At 46.3% G+C, this 20,003-nt stretch overlaps 1 protein-coding gene across 1 annotated transcript; it reads left to right on the top strand.

The window, feature by feature from the left end:
• The first annotated feature begins 16,393 nt into the window (after positions 1-16,393).
• olig4 (oligodendrocyte transcription factor 4) lies at positions 16,394-17,173 on the top strand. The gene has a single exon (XM_068580958.1). It carries the CDS (start codon positions 16,394-16,396, stop codon positions 17,171-17,173), a length of 780 nt encoding a protein of 259 aa, XP_068437059.1.
• Positions 17,174-20,003: the final 2,830 nt, after the last annotated feature.

The following is a 20,003-nucleotide window of genomic DNA, read 5'->3' as shown; positions in this document are numbered from 1 at the left end:
TTTCATAGACCAAATAAAAACAATTGAGCCAGGGCTCAAAAATAAAACACATTGCTTCTATTCCTATTTCAACATTATTTATTGATATCCTACAGTGTATACAGTGTTTATCTTTTTCTTCAAATACATTTTACTCCCATTTCATGCATGTATTATTTTCAGTTTAGTTTAGCTATACATTACTTGATGTATTACATGTTTTCAATCAATACTACAATCTCTAGAAAGCTCTTTCAGGTGAAAATGAATAAATAATCTATAGCACATGTGTATATGAACCGATGCTCCCCGCTGAGTCTCTGCTCCCGGGGGAGTCGGTACCTCCATGTTTGTTGGGTTTCGTCCACTTGCATCTCAGTGTGTTGAGCGTGAGTTTTATATGCACGGCAGCTATCTGACACCAACACGTTTAGATCATACAAAACGCATACACACATGCACACACACACACACACCCAGAGGCCGTATAGCTTTGATATGAGCAGCAGCAGCTCAGTCGTATTTAAAGACCGGGGCTCATTCCCCGGTATCTGATCTGATCCCATGCCATGTTCAGACATTAATCATGAAAGATGTTCTCATGTGACATCCTGGAAGACATACACTGTAACTCGTGGGCTTTTTGACAGTTAAAGGGTAGTGTAATGATAATGATTTACAGTTTAGGGCTCCCACACTCACATATAGAGCATGGTGGAGAGTTGCTGAGCCAAAACGGCAGAAGATGAAAGCAGAACAGAGTGTTTCTTTTTCTGGCCGGCTGGCTCGAGGCCACTGGAAGCAGCACATGGCCGCTCTAACTCAAGCTGACACCCGGCATTACGGCTGCTCCATCTCCACTCATTCTCTAGAAAACCTCTCTCCTGGTTCCCGCTGCTCCTCATCGCTGCTTCGACCCTTAAATGATCATTATTTCTGTGCAATTATTATTTGGGGATTCAAATCATTTCCACCTACAAAGTTCTCTCATGTTGTCCTTTCGGTGACTGTGCACCGGAGGAGAGAAAGCCCTGCGCTTAACGGGCTCGTATAGCGGCTACAGTGTTAGCGTGGAAAGTGTGAACGCGAGGAGGGGTTTATGGGATGTGGTGGCCCGGTGTTAAGCCGGGAAGCGTACGGGACAAAGCCAAGAGCCAAGAGGCATCGCAGGAACTGCCAGTACGCCTCACACCAGGGGGCTCAACCCCAGTTAAGGCGTTTCTGCACGACTCACAGAAGCCACTGAAGCTAAACTTAGCCGCGACTAATAGCTACGCAGGTTGATAAGCTTCTGGCTCAAACTAATGTCGCCTCACAAAACAGCTAACCCCGCCTCCATGAGGGTTTTATTCTCTTCACTGCGCTACTGCAGAAACATAACCGGCTCATTCATCAGCCAGCGATTCTTATTTTCAGGTGATTACTTCAAAAGAAAACCGATTTTTTTATGTTATTTTGCATTTCTGTCAATACACACATGCCCTCACAAAGTATGGTATTTATCTTATCATCTAACTAAAGCAAATATTTCCCAAAATGTTAAAACTATAAGCAATGTCTTCTTCACATCTGGCTGTGAGCAGCTGGACCAGTGAGGCACTTTTCCCCGTGTTCGCTTCGCATACTTTTTAGAAGTAATCCATCCAGAAATTCTGTGGGAAGATTAGACGACTAGAAGGAAATGAACAGTAATGTGTTTTTCTGCTTGCCCGTCCTAATCCTGTTGGGAAACACAGCGGCTACATCGTAATGGTTACTGAAAACATTTCTCTTCTGATTCCTGTGCGCTCTCACACAGACTGTGCCACGTCTTCGCTTCTCACGGAGATGCTGACGACTCCATCTCCTCTCCCTCTGCGACACACACACTGCAGGTGGAGTAGCCTCCAGGGACGCCCCGCCACTTTCCGGCACCGCTGGGTGTTTAAGGAGATCTAACCCCCCCCACCCCCCCGCCCCCCACACACACACACTGTGAGAGGCTTGGTTTGAACAGTCAACCTCTTCCTCCCTTTCTGGGAAGGGAAGGAGGTCCACAGCTCCCCCTGTTAGTCACTATGATTAGTGCAAGATAGACATTTCACATGTGTTTTATCAGCCTTAAGCACACACACACACACACACACACACACACACACACACACACACACACACACACACACACACACACACGACATGAGACGCACTTAATCTTCTAAAGTCCAGTTAACTTTCTCAGGCACACTACTTCGCCTCCTCCAATCTCTCTCTCTCTCTCTCTCTCTCTCTCTCTCTCTCTCTCTCTCTCTCTCTCTCTCACACACACACACACAATCCTGAGGTCACTGGGCAGGGTTCATAATGTTTGTTCGCCCATAAACGCACAATAAAAACACAGGGGTGGGAGAGAGCTTCTGCAAAGTCACGGTGACTTTGTGGAGCCGGGGCGAGGACGCTGATGGAGGCACGAGATTATACACAGATGATATTCCACCGCTAAGAAATATAATTCATCAGCTTACCTTTCCTGCCAGACTGGTTAAGGGTCAGGGTGTGATGACTGATCCTAAAAGTACCTTCCCTCGTCCCTGTCTGAACCTCATACGCTTTTCATTTCATCAGACGCAGGTGTAATTTGGAGAACTACAGCGATGTACCTGTGTGTGTGGATTTAAATGGCTTTTCTATTTGTTATAGAGGACTTGCGTACATTAGACGGATAACATTTTGGTAGTGTCCTTGCCCGTGATCTACAAAGTCAGATCTACACTCCTGTCATCCTGACATCCTCGTTAGCTCCGAGCTTTCGTCATTTAGCCAAAAAAAAAAGGCGGTAAAAGGAAGGACAAAGTTAACACAACCGTGAGCCCCTCGAGCTCTCCGTCTCCTCCTCTTCATCTCTTTTATTCACGGGATAAAGTGTCAGCAGAATTCAATTACTTTTCGAGAGAGCGAGCGAGTGGAGGAGAGAAAGAGGCTTCCTCCGCCCCGTCTCCTTTCCTTGACGTTGAGGAGCTTCAGAGCGGTAGATTTAGGAGCAATGGGAGGTGATAATATGACAATTTATCTGCCAAATATGAGTTTGATTCCATAATCCTCTTCTGCGAGTAGTGTAAAGCAGGGGATGGATTTCCTCGGGGATGTGCATCCCTAATGGTCATATTAAGGCTTACCAAATGATATTTGAGTGAATAGAAAATTAAAAGGTGGGGGAAATTACCTGAGTCTGAGTGGATGATCTTTGTGTCCTTTCTGAAGGACTTTGAAAAGTCTCCCACATAAAAAAAAAGGCTAAAAGTTTGCAATTGCACAACAGAAAGATAACCCAGAGGGAAGTCTGGTTAAACTTTCTGCCAGAGTGTAACAACCTTCCTCCAAAGGTTGAACCCCACGTAACGTGCAAGAAGGTTAGTCTGCCGCTGTCCCCTCCCGGCAGCATGGTTTATAGTGCTGCTGATTTGTAATTTCCTATTTCCTATTTCCTATTTCCTAGGGTCTGTGGGCCTCCCGCGGGAGCAGGCCTCCGCTGCTTTCCCTCGCTCTCTGCATTAACTCTCATAAATGATTGAGGAGGCACGTGTCTGGGCTACTTCTCGAAGCACGCCGATGCTATTACATATATATATATATATATATATATATATATATATATATATATATATATATATATATATATATATATATATATATATATATATTTAAAGGCATACATTCACTGTGCAGATATGAGTGGAGGGAGGTAATGTGAATCTCAAATGAGGAAAAAAGAAAGAGAGAGTTATTTAATTCGGCACGCTTTCTCCCATCACAACCCGGCCATGGGCCAAGTCTCAGGCCGTCCGAGGAGCTCTATGAATCCTGCAGGGAGGTGAAGGCGTGTGGTGGTGTGTGTGTGTGTGTGTGTGTGTGTGTGTGTGAGGGGGTCTTTCTTCAAAGGCTTGTCAAGTGTCCTCAGCTGCAGCTCTTACCTAACCGTGCGCTCGCTTCTCAACTTGACAGCCGAATGCCTCATCAGCTGTCTCCGCTGCATTATTCATGGGAGCGGTGGAAATGAGTGGCTCAGATACACCCCGTCTGTTGAACGTCTTCGCTTTTGACACAGCTCCTGTGTGTGTGTGTGTGTGTGTGCGTGTGTGTGTATTTTGAAAATGAAATCACATACTGATTCTCTGTTATCATGTGTATTAGAATATGTCTTGTGCGTATAATCATTCTACTTAAGGTTAAGTTGTGAGATCTCAATAAGCAGAATATGATCCTGTGAATGAAACATCATATTTTCAGCTCCAACCCCTCTTAACTCTGTTGTTTCACAGTCTCCATTAAAGAGTTAAATTAGAGCTGGAGCGTCCTGTCCTGTCGCACCGAGTGTAACCACTAGTGGGCGCATTAACTCCTACAAACGTGTTTCCTGCAATCCTCTCTGGGGGGTTAATCGTTGCGAAAGTCAAAGACACACGTTTGGATGAGCTGAGACCAACACGGACGAACACACCGTTTAAGGAGTGGAGCAGAGCGGAAACAGTAGAATATGGCATATTGCTCAGGAAGCAAAATGTAATGTAGTTGCAAATATGGTCACAAAATCCTCCAAAGCGAAGTCAATGTCAATTCATTTACTGTTAGCTTTTTAACCTCTCACTTTGTTTCTACCGGCTGTTCTTGTGATTATCAAATATCTTCCTGCCCACTTTAAGGCGACCTGTTTCCTGATGGGAAACGCCATCGTTTTCTAAACTTTAATGAAATGCTAAATATGTGGAAGGTGCAGACCAACACCGAGCCAACTCTCTCTGAACTCTCTTATCTCCTACCGACATCCACCGGCACACACATTGAGATTCATCTTTCCCCGCAGAAGGACTTCTCTTCCCAGAAGGACTTCACTGCTGCGATGCCACAGCGTGAGCAGTGGAGGACCAGCTCCTACGCTGCTGGCAGCATTGATCTCCAGTTTTGATCCATTTTCTGTCTTGCCCGTGCGACGTTTCACCTTCTGTGGTATTCTTTACCTGTAAGATTCACTGTACCACGTCCCATCTGCCACTGTGTGATGTGGCTGAGTGGATGAACTGAGTAAAACGAAGCTAAACTGTTTTTTCGTGAGTCTTTTGTCTGTCGCTCAATAAAACAGATGCAGCCATGTCTGTAAAGTGTTTTTGTTTTTTAAAGACGAGAGACGGGTGGTCAATGCACCATGTAACCAACCGGTTGCTGAGAAAGTGATCCGATGTGTTTGTTTTGATCTCACCCCTCTCTCCCCATGCTCCCTGTGTGTGACCTTTGGCCCAGCCCCACCCAAAGCCACGTACATTTTCTTTGGGGACAAAAGGCGCGTCCCCGAATCCCGCTGACTCCTTGGCAGTGGTCTGGTCCCAGGGCCGCGCCACACTGAGCCCCCTCGGAGGCCCACGTCCTGGAGGCCGCGGCATCAAAGGGATCCCGGGTCAGGGGGCCGAGTAGAACCTGGTTTAACCCTCCCGTGCCCTTTGCATCACAATGTTCTGGTACGTTCCCACTCTTTAACCCTCACTTTCCCCGTGGTATGCGTATATTAATGACCCCTCTTCCACTTCACCGCCTCCCTAACAACCTCATGTGTCCCTCCCACTGCTGCCTGACACACAGGTCTGAGCTACCTGACTCTCCTTGTGCGCTTCTTTTTGGCGAGAAAGTCTGACCTTGCTCCAGAGCAGGGGTTTACATGTCCTCTGACGAATGAGAGTAAAATATATTATAGAATATGTCAGCTGAAATAGCCCATATTACTGGGGAAAACGTGGATAATGTCAGAAATCTTTGATGCCTGTGAGCACACAGTGAACTAATCTGATTGAAATGTTCAGTTTTTTTGTTTTGTTCGTGACATTTTTGAGACGGTTGATCCTTCAACATGAAATACGTCGACTGCTGATTATTGTTCCTGAGTTTACCTTTTTAAGACTCACTTTGTTTCCATATCGGGCAAAATGTACGACGGTGATGCATCCGCTAGACGGAGATAACGACCCATGATGAGGCTATCGCGTCACGCATCACTCACGCAGGATGGCATTTCAGATCGGAGCAAGAAGACGGCCCAAACTTTTCTGGGGGAGCTTATGGTCCCACCAAGTCTATTACACCATCCATAAAGATGTCAAGGCATCACAAATCCCTTTATCTCACCACCATTTCCACTGAGATGGTGATTATTCATGCCGTGCAACAGAGTGAGAGACTTGCCATTCAAAGTTAATGGGATTATATTTCAGTCTGCGCCGCTCCGACATGTCTATAAACGGGGTTTTGCTGAAGGGGAGGAATTTTTTTTTTGTGCAACATTTCTCAAAACACAATGGCTCTACATTCAGGAAGTGTGGTTAATCTATTCAGACGCGTTTTCAATCTCTCCCTCTAGCCGCCGCGGTTATTCAAATAGTTGCTGCGGAAGTCAGGTTTAGGGAAGACAAAAAGAAATGTGTCTCGCACCATAAATAGACAAAAAAAACAACTAAACAATAGTTTCCACTGAAAGTGAGGCACAGATTCCAAGCCGCGGAGCAAAATGACACCGAAAGGCGTCCCTTCTGGCCAGTTTAGCATAACAACATTCAATGTATTGTATTATCATGAGTTTGCTCTTCCGCGGCGGAGCAGAGGGCAATTGTTTCAGAGGGCCGATAGACCTGGTTAACTGGAATAGGAGGAGGAGAAGTGGAGGGCAAAGGGCAAAGTCTTACATGAGTTTCCTCTTTCTCTTGATGCCCAATAAAGTTGTGAAAGGACGGAAGTTGAATGGCAGGGATGGGGTCACTGGGAGGCACAATGGTAACTGAGGAGAGAGGAAATCTAATCAGCTTGGAGATGCTAATTTTATGGAGCACCAATTAAGGAGAGTTTTTTATGACACTTTTTGAGAAAACAAAACAGCAGAGCGGTCCCCCTCCTGGTTCGGGGGGGCCCCCCCTGGTCGAGTGGCCCTCGATACCAGTGAAATGCCCCCCTGCTCTTTGCCTCAGCCCCGGCAGCATTGAGCCCAGGCTCTAATGGGGTGGCACCTCCTTTCGGCCTGCCCTCGCCCACATTGGGTAAATGAGGCCGTGTCTGTTTGTTGTTCTGCAAGGCCGTGTGTCCCGTTTATCACTGTCGGAGCACAGAAAACACACAGAAAGAGGAGAATTAAAAAGGAGGGAGAGGGTGGGGGGGGGGGGGCTCCGCTGTCCAATCTGTCCCGCTCCGGCGCTTTACGACCACGGGCCCCACGTGGCGCGTACCCCACCCTGGACCCATACATCTCCATCTCTGCCTTTCGGGGCACCGACAGCCTTTGTATCGGCTCACTCCTGCTGCCAAGATATGCGTCTGCGCCGCTAACGGGGGCCCGGGTAGGAGCGCTAACTAGACAATGACGGGAGATCCAACACGGCCAATGTTTAACCAGTGAGCGGCCCACTCACGGCCCTGCCTGGCCCCTCGGCCCCCTGCGCCTTTGTGGGCTCAGGGTTAATCTTTTGAAGGCCGGAGCTGGGGCGCACCCCCTCCTGCCCACTGTCCCACCAAATATACTGCCAGCAGTCACTAGAGCTGTACTTTTACGGGAGCTTTTGTCTAAATGCTGCGTACCCTGCCTTTAAGTCTACAGCGCTTCATTACCCTGGGATCCTTAAATCTTTTTAGGAATCAACACATCATGAATAATAGATTACTTTGAAAATGAAGCAGAGTGAAAACTTAATAAGGATGTTTGTACTCTTCAACATCAGAGCGCATGGGGAACATAAATAGAGTCAGTCATTAATGCGCGCTGAAAATTAAAGATGTACTCCGTAATCGGGTCTGAAACGTAACACAGGTTAAGTTATATGGAAGCCCAATTGAGGACAGCTGCGACAGCTGTTTTCTCAGCCTTTTCTCTTCTCCTTCTTCTTCCGTGGCCCCGCTTTCCATCTTAACGCACACGGATCTGCCTTTCACCGCTTCTCCCCCGGTACCGAGTGTTTACGGGCCCTCGTAAACATGTATTGATATTTAATGCTGCACTCAGCAGGGCAGGGTCCGTCGGGCCAACCTCAGAGGCCCGCGCCTCTCCGAGACAGGATAAGTGAGACAAAGAGTGATATCAATGACAAAGGTGCCCTAAACCTACATCCAGCTCCGATGCCACTGAGGGGCCACACAGACATGTGACAGCGGACCGCGGTGGCATCTGAGGGACAGGCTTGTTGTTCTTTGCTCGGAGGGAGTGCTCCTTCCCTTTCACACGCTCGTGGCTTGCTTTCTCTTTTATATGGAGGAATGGTAATACGTCCATATGTCATAACATATGTCATCAGTGTTGAGCGTGTCAGTCTTCAGACGTCACTCCAATGTCGTGACGCACTGAAGGAGTGATGGCAAACCATCACTGAGTGTATTTGTTATGAAGAGCATATTAAATGTGACTTCTTCTGATGATTAATTACTTGCGTTGATTTGTATTTATTCTTAGAATTTTAAGAAAACATTGCGACTTATTTAGATTTGTCTTTTTTCTTCGACTGTTCTCGTGCACTAATAACATTTATAGCATTATGCAACTGCATCACATTTCATTTAAGCACATTTCATAATAAATCCTGACAGTTTGCTCAGCAGCCACTAATTAAAGATTAAAATAATAAAAGGGTATTGAGGGCAGTTATACAAATACATTGTATAACTGCATAGCTGTTCAGAAAAAAGGGTCACAACGTGCTCGCAGAGCGTCAGTAAACACATAAATAACAAACAGTGTCATTGTGTGTGCAACAACACATGGGGAAGTGAAAAGAACGAGCAGTTCTGATGATACAAAACTCCAAGATGGTAATATATTAAAACAGTGACTAAAGTAAAAGCTATTGTTTTTTTATTGTCTAAATGGAGTGATTGGTTTGTTTTAAAGAATAGATTCACATATTTTCAATATCGTAAAACAAATACAGACGTGTTGAGAGACTTACTGTCATTGTTCCTGCTGTCAGGACAGCACTTGTTATTCCAGTGGGGCACACAAAAAAACATGACAACTTTTAAACATATCTATTTGATTAAACTAAATCAAATAAATAAACTCTGAAATGTATGTTTTCACAGGAAGAGGAAGCTGGATTTCTGCGGAAATGGACCTCATCACAGCAAGACAAGGAACAATTACAGCGAACAACAACTCGGTGTGGGCATGCGAGTGCTGTTTTAAGACACATGGAACATGAATATGAAACATCTTTAGTCAATGACATGATGTCGGGCCAAGACCACGGTCCCCCTTCTTCCTTCCAGTTACACAACAGGAGGTACACACCACAGGGTCATGGCCTGCTTTTTGTCAGCAAAGCCGCCACTCTGGAGTTTTTGCTTCATATTTTGCGGTCACGTGTTTTCCCTTCACGCGTCTCCTCCTACGGGACACGGTCCCAGACCGTCAGAAGCCGCCGCGCCCGTTTCAGGCCACGATGGCCGCTGGGTGACGTTGTGCCACAGCAGCAGATCTCCTCATTAGTATTCAGATCCAGCCATATGTGAATTAAGGTTTAATGTGCGTCCATAATCGCCCACCTGAGCCCCAGACTCGTGGAGGGTGGGCGTGTGTGCATGTGGGTGTGTGTGTGTGTGTGTGTGTGTGTGTGTGTGTTGGTGCCATAAAAGAAAGAAAAAAAGAGGCAGGGGGTAATGAGAGCAAAAGAGCAAGACAGGAACAGAAAGATGATGAGATGAAATTGACTGAGGGGATATGGTTGAATTCAAAGTGGATGTTTTCAAATTCAGATTTTGCACTTAAGCTTCGGTCGAAAAAAAAGATACAGAGAGATAAGAGTTTAGCAAAACCCTGAATATCCCTGCGATAAACCCCACCGTCACAGTTGTCTAACGTCCAGAACAGGAGTGTGCCCATTGAGCTAAATTGAAGTTATTTATTTCACTGCATCAAGCCAAAAGCCAAAGAAGTTAATTGCGTGTCACTAACAAGTCTGGTGCCTTCAAAAGACTATTACTTAAAACACAGACACGCTTGATTCAAAGGGGCTGAAAGCGGCTCCATAGAGCCCAAACACACGTGGGCGCGCACACACTCTCACTGCACATCGATCAGCTCGTCAATCACGGCCCAATGAGGATAGCCAGTGGCCACCAACGCTCAGGTTTTTGTGCGCGGTGACCCGCGGGGTCAGCGGCAAGTAGCCGAGGACGGAGCCCACACAAAAGACGACAGCGTCATGTACTATGCACATACAGTGGCGTCGCCGCCGGCACCATCATGAATGGACACATGGCAGGCCTATCCACAGATGGGACGGAGACGAGGGAGGAGGGGGGCGGATGCTCTGTGTGTGTGTGTGTGTGTGTGTGTGTGTGTGTGTGTGTTGCCGTGGTGAAGGAGCACATGTGGAGGTAACAGACTGAAACAATGGTGCTGATGAAAGGCAGGAGTCGTGCCTGTTTTTCGGGGAGGGAGATTATTGGGCGAGCAGGTCCCTGTTTCATCGGGCTGGATGACACAGAGACGAGGGGGATGGAGGAGACAGGGTGGGTGTGGAGGGGGAGGGGGGGAGCGGCAGAAGTCGGCAGACCGCCGACACAAAGCCACCCCCATGCACCAGTGAGCGGCCAACTGTTCAAAAGTGTGACCGGCACAATGCTGAACAGATACACTTTGTGTTGTGTGCGTGTGTGTAAGTGTGTGTGCATCTGTAAAGGCTTGTGTGTGTTTTTTTTGTGTTGTTGATTGATTGGGTTTCGCCAAGTTGCTGTTTTCATCCTTTTCCTAATCTACCACAACGATACAGATTCCTACACTCATCCTTATGCACGGACAACTACCCTTTCCTGAAATGAACCGAATCCATATCATTGTATTGTTGACTTAGAGAAGCTCGATGGCATCGGTTTAAAGGGACAGTTCACCCAAAAGAAAACATGCTTTTTGTACTTCTATCTATCCATGCAGATGGGTTTCATTTGAGTTAAGCTCTAATCTGCAATGGAGGCGAATAGACTTTATTATGCGATGCATTCTTCTCTAAAAAAACAAACATTCAGCAGCGACTTATCTTTCCTGAAACCGAGCCCCCAGTTCTCTGGACATGTGCTCAAGCAGTCATTGTGAATGTGGTAAATAACAGTCCCTCTAAAAACTGTTATGTACATTAACACACAACATTGTTTGTGTAAATAAATGTTCCATCACAAATTAAAACCTATTTTCCTTGATTCTATAAGGGAGCAGTGAGAAATGTCAAAGCTTCAACAAATAAAACCGAAAATAAATGCGTGGATGGGAATATTTTTGCTGGATTCGGATGAAGTGACATTTTAAAGCAGCAGGTACTTGGATGCAGAATGTATAAGTTATCATAAACAGATAAATAAGTCAGTTGTCGACACTCTCACACACATAACCACTCAATAATTCAAATGTATTCATTAAGGAAAGCAGAAGTGTGTGTGTCTGTCTCTGAAATCACGGCCTATTTACCGTACAGTTCTCTACATTTGTTTTCTGAGGGGGGGTCTGCGTGTGTAAATGATCCACCATATGTGCCCCTCTACGAAACACGTGACGCATGCTATGTTACAGTCGAATAATGGAAAGTCTGCCCTCTGATTAATGTGATGTCTGTTTTACAGTGTTAGCATGAATAATGAAAGCTAACATTAGCCACACAAAGCTGCTTGGTCAAACTAAAATAAGTGAAACAGAGCGCAATGTTTTGGATACGATGCATTTTATTGGATACCTGTCTCCATGCTGTCTCCAGAAGTCACATAGTCTTTCTATTTAAGATGTCAATCTTTCACTTTTCCGACTGACAGCTCCTCAGGAGGCTACCGTCACTCGGAGCCCGGCAACCTGAAGGCCAACATCTGGACCCGGGCCCTGCACCTCCTGATGGCGGTCTGCTCGGCAACCGGTTCTGCTCTTTCCCCTTTCACCGTCTCCCCCTCTCGCCTGTCTGTCCCCCCTCGGTGTCCCCCCGGGGTAATTGTGGGGTAATTTATGAAGTTCTAGCAGCATGGAGCAGGCCAGTGTATGGGACAGCCTGCTGACCGAGCCCCATTCAGCTCCAGAGGAGAAGGCCTGGACTCCTTTTATCCCAGCCATAATCAGCATCTCTTCCCTGGGCCTGCATCCCCCTCATCACTCCCCTCGCCCTGCAGCCCGACACAGCATGCGACCCTCCGTGGCCGCTTAAAGATGAAGGGGAAAGTTATTGGACTCTTTAGTGACTCATAAACATCCTAGGGGATTTTCATAGCGCCTTTGTGCCTTTTTTTTTGTGTCGTGGCCGAGATAATGCAATTGTTTCAGGCAGTGTAAATGAATAAATCACCGAGCAGTTTGTCCCGGCGGTCAGAGATAACAAAGGGCAGCACTCCTTGTTCTCAGAAACACTTGTCGGCCCGTTCAGACACTTTGTGGAACAATTTTATATCGCTCTCCCACCAGACATCGCACTCAGAAGGGAAACGTTTAGATCCATAGATGAAGCAAGCCGAAACCAATTCCACATGTCTGCGCCCGCTGATTACTCCTCCTGCGATGATCTTGATCTCAGAGCCTCGATATCAGAGCGACACTGAGGGAAAATGGTGGCAAACAAAGGCTGTGCGTCTATCTATGGGGTCTGCTCCCGACCACATGCCCGGATTAAAGCCCAGTGTGTGTACTGAATATCTCGCCACTGATCCCGTTAAACAATGACCAGAGGAGAGGGATGCAAGCCGTACGGTACACATGCACAGGTTTGCTCTTCAGCTCAGAGCTTTATTGAGCCATGATGGGCCCTAATCTGGCCTGATCCTCTGTCACTACAAGCATACGACTGTGATAATGCCCTCATTTTCTGGTCACCTGAGCACTTTCATTGGAGTGCACCCAGTGAGGCAGCAGAAAGGAGGTCTCTAAAGCCGGGGAAAAAAAGACTCTTGAATTGGATGAAGGGTCCTCAAAGGTGGCATCCAGAGAAGAAAGTCAAACACTCTGATTCAGGGTTAAAAATTGAAGGATTATGTGGAAACATGGAGGGTGGCTACGCTTTCATTTGTAAGATACAAAGCTGGGAGATCCTTGTGTCTCTCTGTGTGGCCCGTTGCCTCTGTAAACACATGAATAAGAATAAGATAGAGCAGGAGAATGGGATTTATCTGGCTCATGCATATAGTAATGGAGCAGGAGAAGGAGTGAGTGCACTGCCTTCACTCAGCTAGAGCCCCAAACAATGATCCATGGATGTGTTCATCGAGCAACTGCCCTTAGCTGTGTCCCCCTCAGTTGGTGACAGAGTGACAATCTCACTAATCTAACTTTGTGTACAGTTAATGAGCAGCCTAGGCCGGATTTTCCTGGATTTATAGATAATTTATTAAGAACATTAAATACAAATTATCGATTGTTTTCTTGTCTTTGGAGTGTGGAGAGGATAATGAAAGCTGTGGCACCGAACCAGACACTAAAAGCTCTGAAAGGAACTGGTAAAGAATGAAATCTGGACTCTTTGTGTCCAACGTAGTTAATTAGGACCTGACCCAATTAGCAGAGGAGAGTCCAGCAGCCATGTTGGCTCGGAGCCTAACGATGGGGAAATCCATATGCTCCATATAAATGGCCCATGTTGGCTCTGAAGGTTCCCCAATTATAGTATTACTGCATGTTGGCTGAGCCAAAGCACCCTGCGGGGCCCCCTGATGGAGCTGCAGTGGGGGGTCCTGAGGGCCCTCTCCATCCCACCTCCTAACTTTCTTTGGGTCCATGTGTGTGTGTGTGTGTCGGTGTTTGTGAAGGATTTGCTTACTTTGAGAGCGCGCACACACACACACACACACACACACACACACACACACACACACACACACACACACACACATACACACACACACACACACACACACACACACACACACACACACACACACCAGTGGGAACTTCAATGCTCAAAGTTCATCAAAATTCAAACATGCAATTTTTGGAAACCATACATATTTGGTTTGAGCAGGATATAAAAACACAACTAAGCAAATGTGTCGTGTAGTTTATCTATATGTCCATGTGGCAAAGGATATGTAAGGAAAAAAAACTATTCATCCAGTATCTTCCCTTAGATATATGAGGATTGAGAAGGTTGTGAAATAGAGAGATTTGTAGAAATTGCTCCTTGTGAGGGAGGCGATCTCTAAAGTGAGCACGTTGAGTAGTTTTGGAGAGTTCTGCCACAGCGATGTGCGCTTTCTCTGCAACATGATGGGACTGTTTGACACTCGGCTTCTGGGGCTCAAAATGCCAAAAACATTTGATAAACTCAACAGCAATGTCTCCTTTAAGAAATCATCACTCGGTCACTCATGCTAATTCACAGACCTTGTTGTCGCAGTCTGATGCAGGATCAAACTGCTCACAACACGGTGTGTGAGGAAGAGTTTTCATCTCATAAGGAGATTGTCTTTCATACTTTTTTTTGTCTGCATTTGTGCTCAGATAACGTCTTTGAGAACAAGAGTTAGGTCATGGATGGATCATGTGTTATGGTCCAATGCAGATTGTCGTTAAAGTCAGTTTGAGTTTTCCTTTGTATGCATAAATTCATGGAAGGGGTTTAGTATATTGTGTTTCATAAAAAAAAGTGTGTATTTATGCTCAAAGTGTAGTCATGTTCTTCAAAGAAAGTGATGTTGAGAATGTTGTTTTCTTTACATGGGGTGATGTATTAGTCCATTGACCCTGATGAGTATTGAAAAGCATACATGTGAGTCCATGGCAACTTTAAATCTACTCCACGGAAACAACTGATGAAGCTGCACAAAGACGCCCACGGACCTCTACTGCTGTTGGGTAAATATAAACCAGGGCGTCTTACTGTGCACCAAGAAGGGAAAAGCAAACAGAGACGATGGAAACACAAAAATGGTTCCTGCCATGTGAACTGAATACAACCGTGTTGTTCGCTCTGCCGTCATTATACTCCAAGCAAGACTCAATGCTGCGTCTGAGGTGGAATGTTTTTTGCAAATCTCTTCTGCAACAAGGTTTGGTGTAGCGCATGGGTATTATTATGTTTGGCCTCCTAACACTGCGTGACTGGAGGCTTTTACTTGGCAGACGGCGGCAGGAAATTCCTGAGCCGAGCGGTTAAATCCACAGAACACACCAGAAAGAGAGAGCTGAGAAGTCAGCTCGATGCAGCCGCGAGCTCAGACAACAGATGCATGCTGGACTTCAAGCCCGCTAGGAATTTATATGTCATGAGCGTATATATCTCTGTCTGAGATGCAGTTCCTTTAAAGTGTGTCTTGTTTTCCTGACAGCCGCTGTTTGTTTCAACAAGAGAAAGAGAAGTAGCTTTAGCAATTGTTGACTAAACCTGAGAAAGTGCTAGTAGCTTTACGGTTGAATTAGGGCAAGACAATGCCGTGCCCACTCTTTAGTATCTTTTTAACTACCGCCTCCCCATCTGAAGGACCCCCTTCCAGTGATGGTGATGTGATTTCGCAGACTGTTTGGGGAGCCAAGTCAAATTTATCTGACCTCTTTTGTCTTGAGCTCCTGGTTGAATTGTACCTAGTCTGCCATTAACGCTGCTCTTTATATGTTTAAGCGCCTCATATGGTGCTTCATACCTTTCCCCACGGTGTCTCGTGGATACCATATGTAAATAAGGCCTCGAAGGCATCATACATCTGGTGTTATGGAACAGGGCAAAAGAAATGTGGTCTTTTTCACTGCTCAGCAGACCTGTGGTTCACACTCTCGCTTTTACTTCCCTTTGAATGTCCGTCTTGGTAAATCCCATTATTATTACAACTTAGGGGAACGAATTCATACTCTTTCTGTATCCGGATGACACCATTAACCTTGTCCGCATTATTATAATAACCAGAAATATGCCTACTTGCTAAATTGAACTTTTAATCCAATTTGATGCACTGTACAACATGCACCACTGTTTTTAACCGGACTTTTAGCAAAGTGGTTTACTCCTGGGTCTACAACTTAACATCCAACTGTTTTGGTTAATGTATAGGGGGTCCGGCAGGATTTGGGGGAGTTAAACGTGGGTGTGGGAAGGTGAAGTGGGGGCTGCAGGAAGGAGGTGTGAGAGGTGGAGGGGTGAAAGTGTGTCCCTTCTGCAATTGGCTGTGGCTCTAAGTGTCTCATTATGCAGCTTTATTGTTCCTTTGTTATGCTGGCGGTATAAATACACCCCAGTGGGCCCAGAGGATGACAGTTTAGACAGACTCACTCCTGTGGACAGACTGATCATCTTCCTGAGCAGCAAGAACTCTGAGAGGAGTGAGACTGTGGTGACGCTACAGGGAACTGGAACAGCTTGGAAGGCAGAGAACTGGGAAGCATCTGTAGAAATTAAAACTCTAGCTCCCAGCATTCGGGGTAGTATTTTTGGACCGTTTGTGCCGCCACATTATTTCGCTTTCAAACGAGATGGATTCCGACTCTGGCTCCGTTTGCAGCCGCTCTTCGTCCCCAGACCTGGTGGTGGACGACTCCGCCGGGAGCTTCTTCTCCAACAAGATCTTCCAGACGTACTGCCATGAAAACAGAGCAGACGAGGAGGCCGAGCAGGGCCGGACGGAGCGCTGCAGCGGGGGCGCCAAGACCGCGACCAGGTCTGACTCCAACCAGATCGAGGGGCAGGACCTGCGACTGAAAGTCAACAGTCGGGAAAGGAAAAGGATGCACGATCTGAACCAGGCGATGGACAGCCTGAGAGAGGTCATGCCCTACGCTCAGGGGCCGTCCGTCCGCAAGCTGTCCAAGATCTCCACCTTGATGTTGGCTCGCAACTACATCCTCATGCTGTCCAGCTCCTTGGACGAGATGAAGAAGTTGGTGGGCGACGTTTACGGAGGCGGTGCGGCCATCCAGAGCCGCACCGCCGCCGCCCACCCCGTCATCACCCCCGCAGCCCCGGCCGCCCACCTGCCTCTGCATCCTCTGGCCCAGTCCCTTCACTCGCTGGTGGCCAGCACGCCCTCAGGCCTGCAGCATCACTCACCTTGTCCCGCCGCGGCCTCGGCCCTGCACTCCCCTCCATCCGCCAGCTTCCTGGGGTTCCACGCTTCGGTCCAGGGCCTTCTGAAGGACCCGCTCCACCTGGCCAGCCCCTACAGGCACTTCCCCGGGATGCCCTGTCCCTGCTCGCTCTGCCAGCCTTTGCCCACCACCACCTCCACATTGCACAGCCTGTCTATGATCAAGTGAGCAGGACTCTCTTAAAAACTGACCTCTACTGTTTGGGTCAACGCAATGACTCGAGCAGCTCACAGAAGATTGTTTAACGAACTGCTAAAATGATGGCTGGTGCCAGAGCGTGTACATACTGTAGATATATATCTTCTGCCGTGCAAATTGCTGCTATTTTTTTCTGCGTTGTTTATACAGACATATTCAAAATACACACAGGATTTTTTACCAGATTAGCAAATACTGTAATTTATCTGATATCTGTGGTGATGAAACATTGTCAGAAATGGAACTTGTGTGTCCTCTTGTATTTCAGGATTTCTATTTTCCTAAATTAAAATGTTGTGATAATAAGACATTTTTGTTTGGCTTCTTCTTTCTGTGAATGTGTAACTTTCTTTCCCCTGACAGCAATTGTTTTTGTATTGTTGGTAGATTTGCCAGCAACAAATAATGTCTGCCAAGTGCTATTTATTTTTACAAGGCGGAAACTTTCCTGGAAAGGTTTTCATCACACACTGATAAATACACAGGAGCTTGAATAAAACAATACAGCTCCATCTTCTTTAACTCAAGAGAAAGGTTTTTAGGGTGTTTGAGAGGACAGAAGAGCAGTGGAAAAAAAATTGACATTTAGGAAAGGGTGTCATTGGTTGCTAACCAGCTTCGGACAGACTAACCTCTAAAGCGCTAAAGAGGGACAGAAGGACGAGACAATGCGCCAGCACAGAGGCTGAATGTGGTGTTCTTGAGCCAGGGGACCATCCATCTTCACCTCAACAGGGAGTAGGAGATGAAAGGACGACACAGGCGCCAGGATGGCGCGTCACTTTTGTCTGACGCAGGCGAGGGACATAGCCATGTCCTTCGCTCTAGGCCAGCGATTTGTCTCTGTCTCATAAGAACATGGATACAGGCAGACAAAAGGCAAAATTAAAGTTGAGGACATATGGAGGTCAGTCTAAAAAAAAAGAAAAAGAAAAAAAGGTTTCAATGAAATCACCGAGGAGTTTCTTCTTCATCTTGCAGTCCACATACTTTCAACACATATTTGCACTCAAACAATGTTTGTTTGTCTAAAAAATCAAGTAGCTGATTCATAACAATGATGAATCCGCCCAAACGCAAACATTAGTATTATACACACTGATTGCCATGAACATGATTTAGTCAAACAACCTGACAATGGCCGGCCCTCACTTAGCAACAAATCAAGCGTGTAAAATACATGCTTATCCTCCCACGGCTGACAGATGAGTTGGAGATCAGGGGAGAGATGAAGAGATGTAACTCATTCTCACCCACCTCCCTCCCACCCCCACCTCCTCCTCCCGAGAGCCCCTGAATGGGTTTGAACAATGGCCATGCGTGGGACACAAAGGCCGGGGGAGTCCAAGCTCTCGTGCCTGAGACACAGACCCCCTCCATTCAATCTACATTTCATCATGGTAACAAGCGCTGTCGGGCCAAAAGGCCTGACACCCTCACTCGCCACAAAGGCGGTTAGCTCTAATATATGAGGCTATTGACACTGAAAAGAGCCCCTGTCAGTACTTGGATTGTCAGCTGTGGGATGTCTCAGTGGGGGGAGGCAGCTGCCAGCCAAACCAAGCGGCGGAGCTTCTGTCGTGGGGACCGGGCGTCGCGGCGTCACCTGGTCCCCGGTCCCTTGACACAGTGACCCCGGGTCCTCCCACAAGGCCCCCGCGCCCCCTCCTTTTCCTTGGGCACAGGTGGGAATGGGAAGCAGAACACATTGTGGAGATTAGTGGGGATCGGCCTCCCTTTGCTCTAGGTAGATAATTAGAGACACTGACTTGTGCAAAGCTGGTGTTTCCTGATCAGCACCAGATGGTGTTAACCCACGGTGTGGCATCAGCGGTCTGGAGCATGTGTGGGTGTGTGGGTGTGTGATGTGTGTGGTGTGTAATGGATATGCTTCTTAAATCATACAATATGGACAGGTCCTCTGTGTGCCATTATGGTCAGCCACTGCTGTCATCGTGGCGCTCTTTAGCATACGCTAACCGGCAGTGGCAGCTCTGGTTGAAGTCATGATGTTGTGCACAGTTACCTCGGAGAATTAAACAAAGTGATACTTTTTTTGTGTTGCGTTTAGCAGTAGTCACATCCTTCATTTAAGTAAGTGGAGGTTTTAACTATTTTATTAAGTGTTCGGCAGTTTAACATCTGCATGTGTGTCTATAATTAAAACCTTATTTTGCAGTGCGGTTACAATATTTCAACCTGCTTCTCATCTAATTGTTTAAATATGTTCTACAAACGAGCGTCTGTTTCTTGAAGCGAGGCAGAAAAGGGGCAGGAGAATTATGAAACATAAATCTTTGAAGAAAATGCAAAGAAGTTCATTTGCATTGAAAACAATTTGAAATGTGCACCGCTGGCCGATTTTTTGCAAACTTTTAATGAGAAAACGTACAAGTTTAAATCCTTAAAATGCCTTAAATGCTGTTTAGGAACAATGATTGGGTTTCTAACTCTGCATTGAGTATTCTATACACCAAAATATAACCTTCAATTGAATCAATACTCACAGAGAGGAAAGTTAGAGTCTATAACCAACCATAACCAGGTATCTCTTGAGAATGAGACTCAATGATTACCTGTATAAAGAAAGGTCATTTTTCACAAACACGTCGTATTTACTAATCACAAATCTGATATGATTTGAACAAACTGAAACTACTTCACTGCTTATCATCTGAAGAAATGGAATTTCAAAAAGGATGGACACAGACAATTTTAACAACACTTTTGTGCATTAAATGTCTTGCAAACACCACACACACACACACACACACATACACACACACACACACACACACAC

Source organism: Clinocottus analis, unplaced genomic scaffold (genome assembly GCF_023055335.1).
Source record: "Clinocottus analis isolate CAN_PGR_092001 unplaced genomic scaffold, fCliAna1.0.p SCAF_17, whole genome shotgun sequence".
NCBI classification, from domain to species: Eukaryota; Metazoa; Chordata; class Actinopteri; order Perciformes; family Cottidae; genus Clinocottus; species Clinocottus analis.
Note: the sequence above shows the minus strand (reverse complement) of the source record. Positions and strands in the feature narration are given on the sequence as shown.

Excerpts from the sequence above, each read along its gene's own strand:
- olig4 (XM_068580958.1), top strand. The coding sequence starts at position 16,394 with ATGGATTCCGACTCTGGCTCCGTTTGCAGCCGCTCTTCGTCCCCAGAC.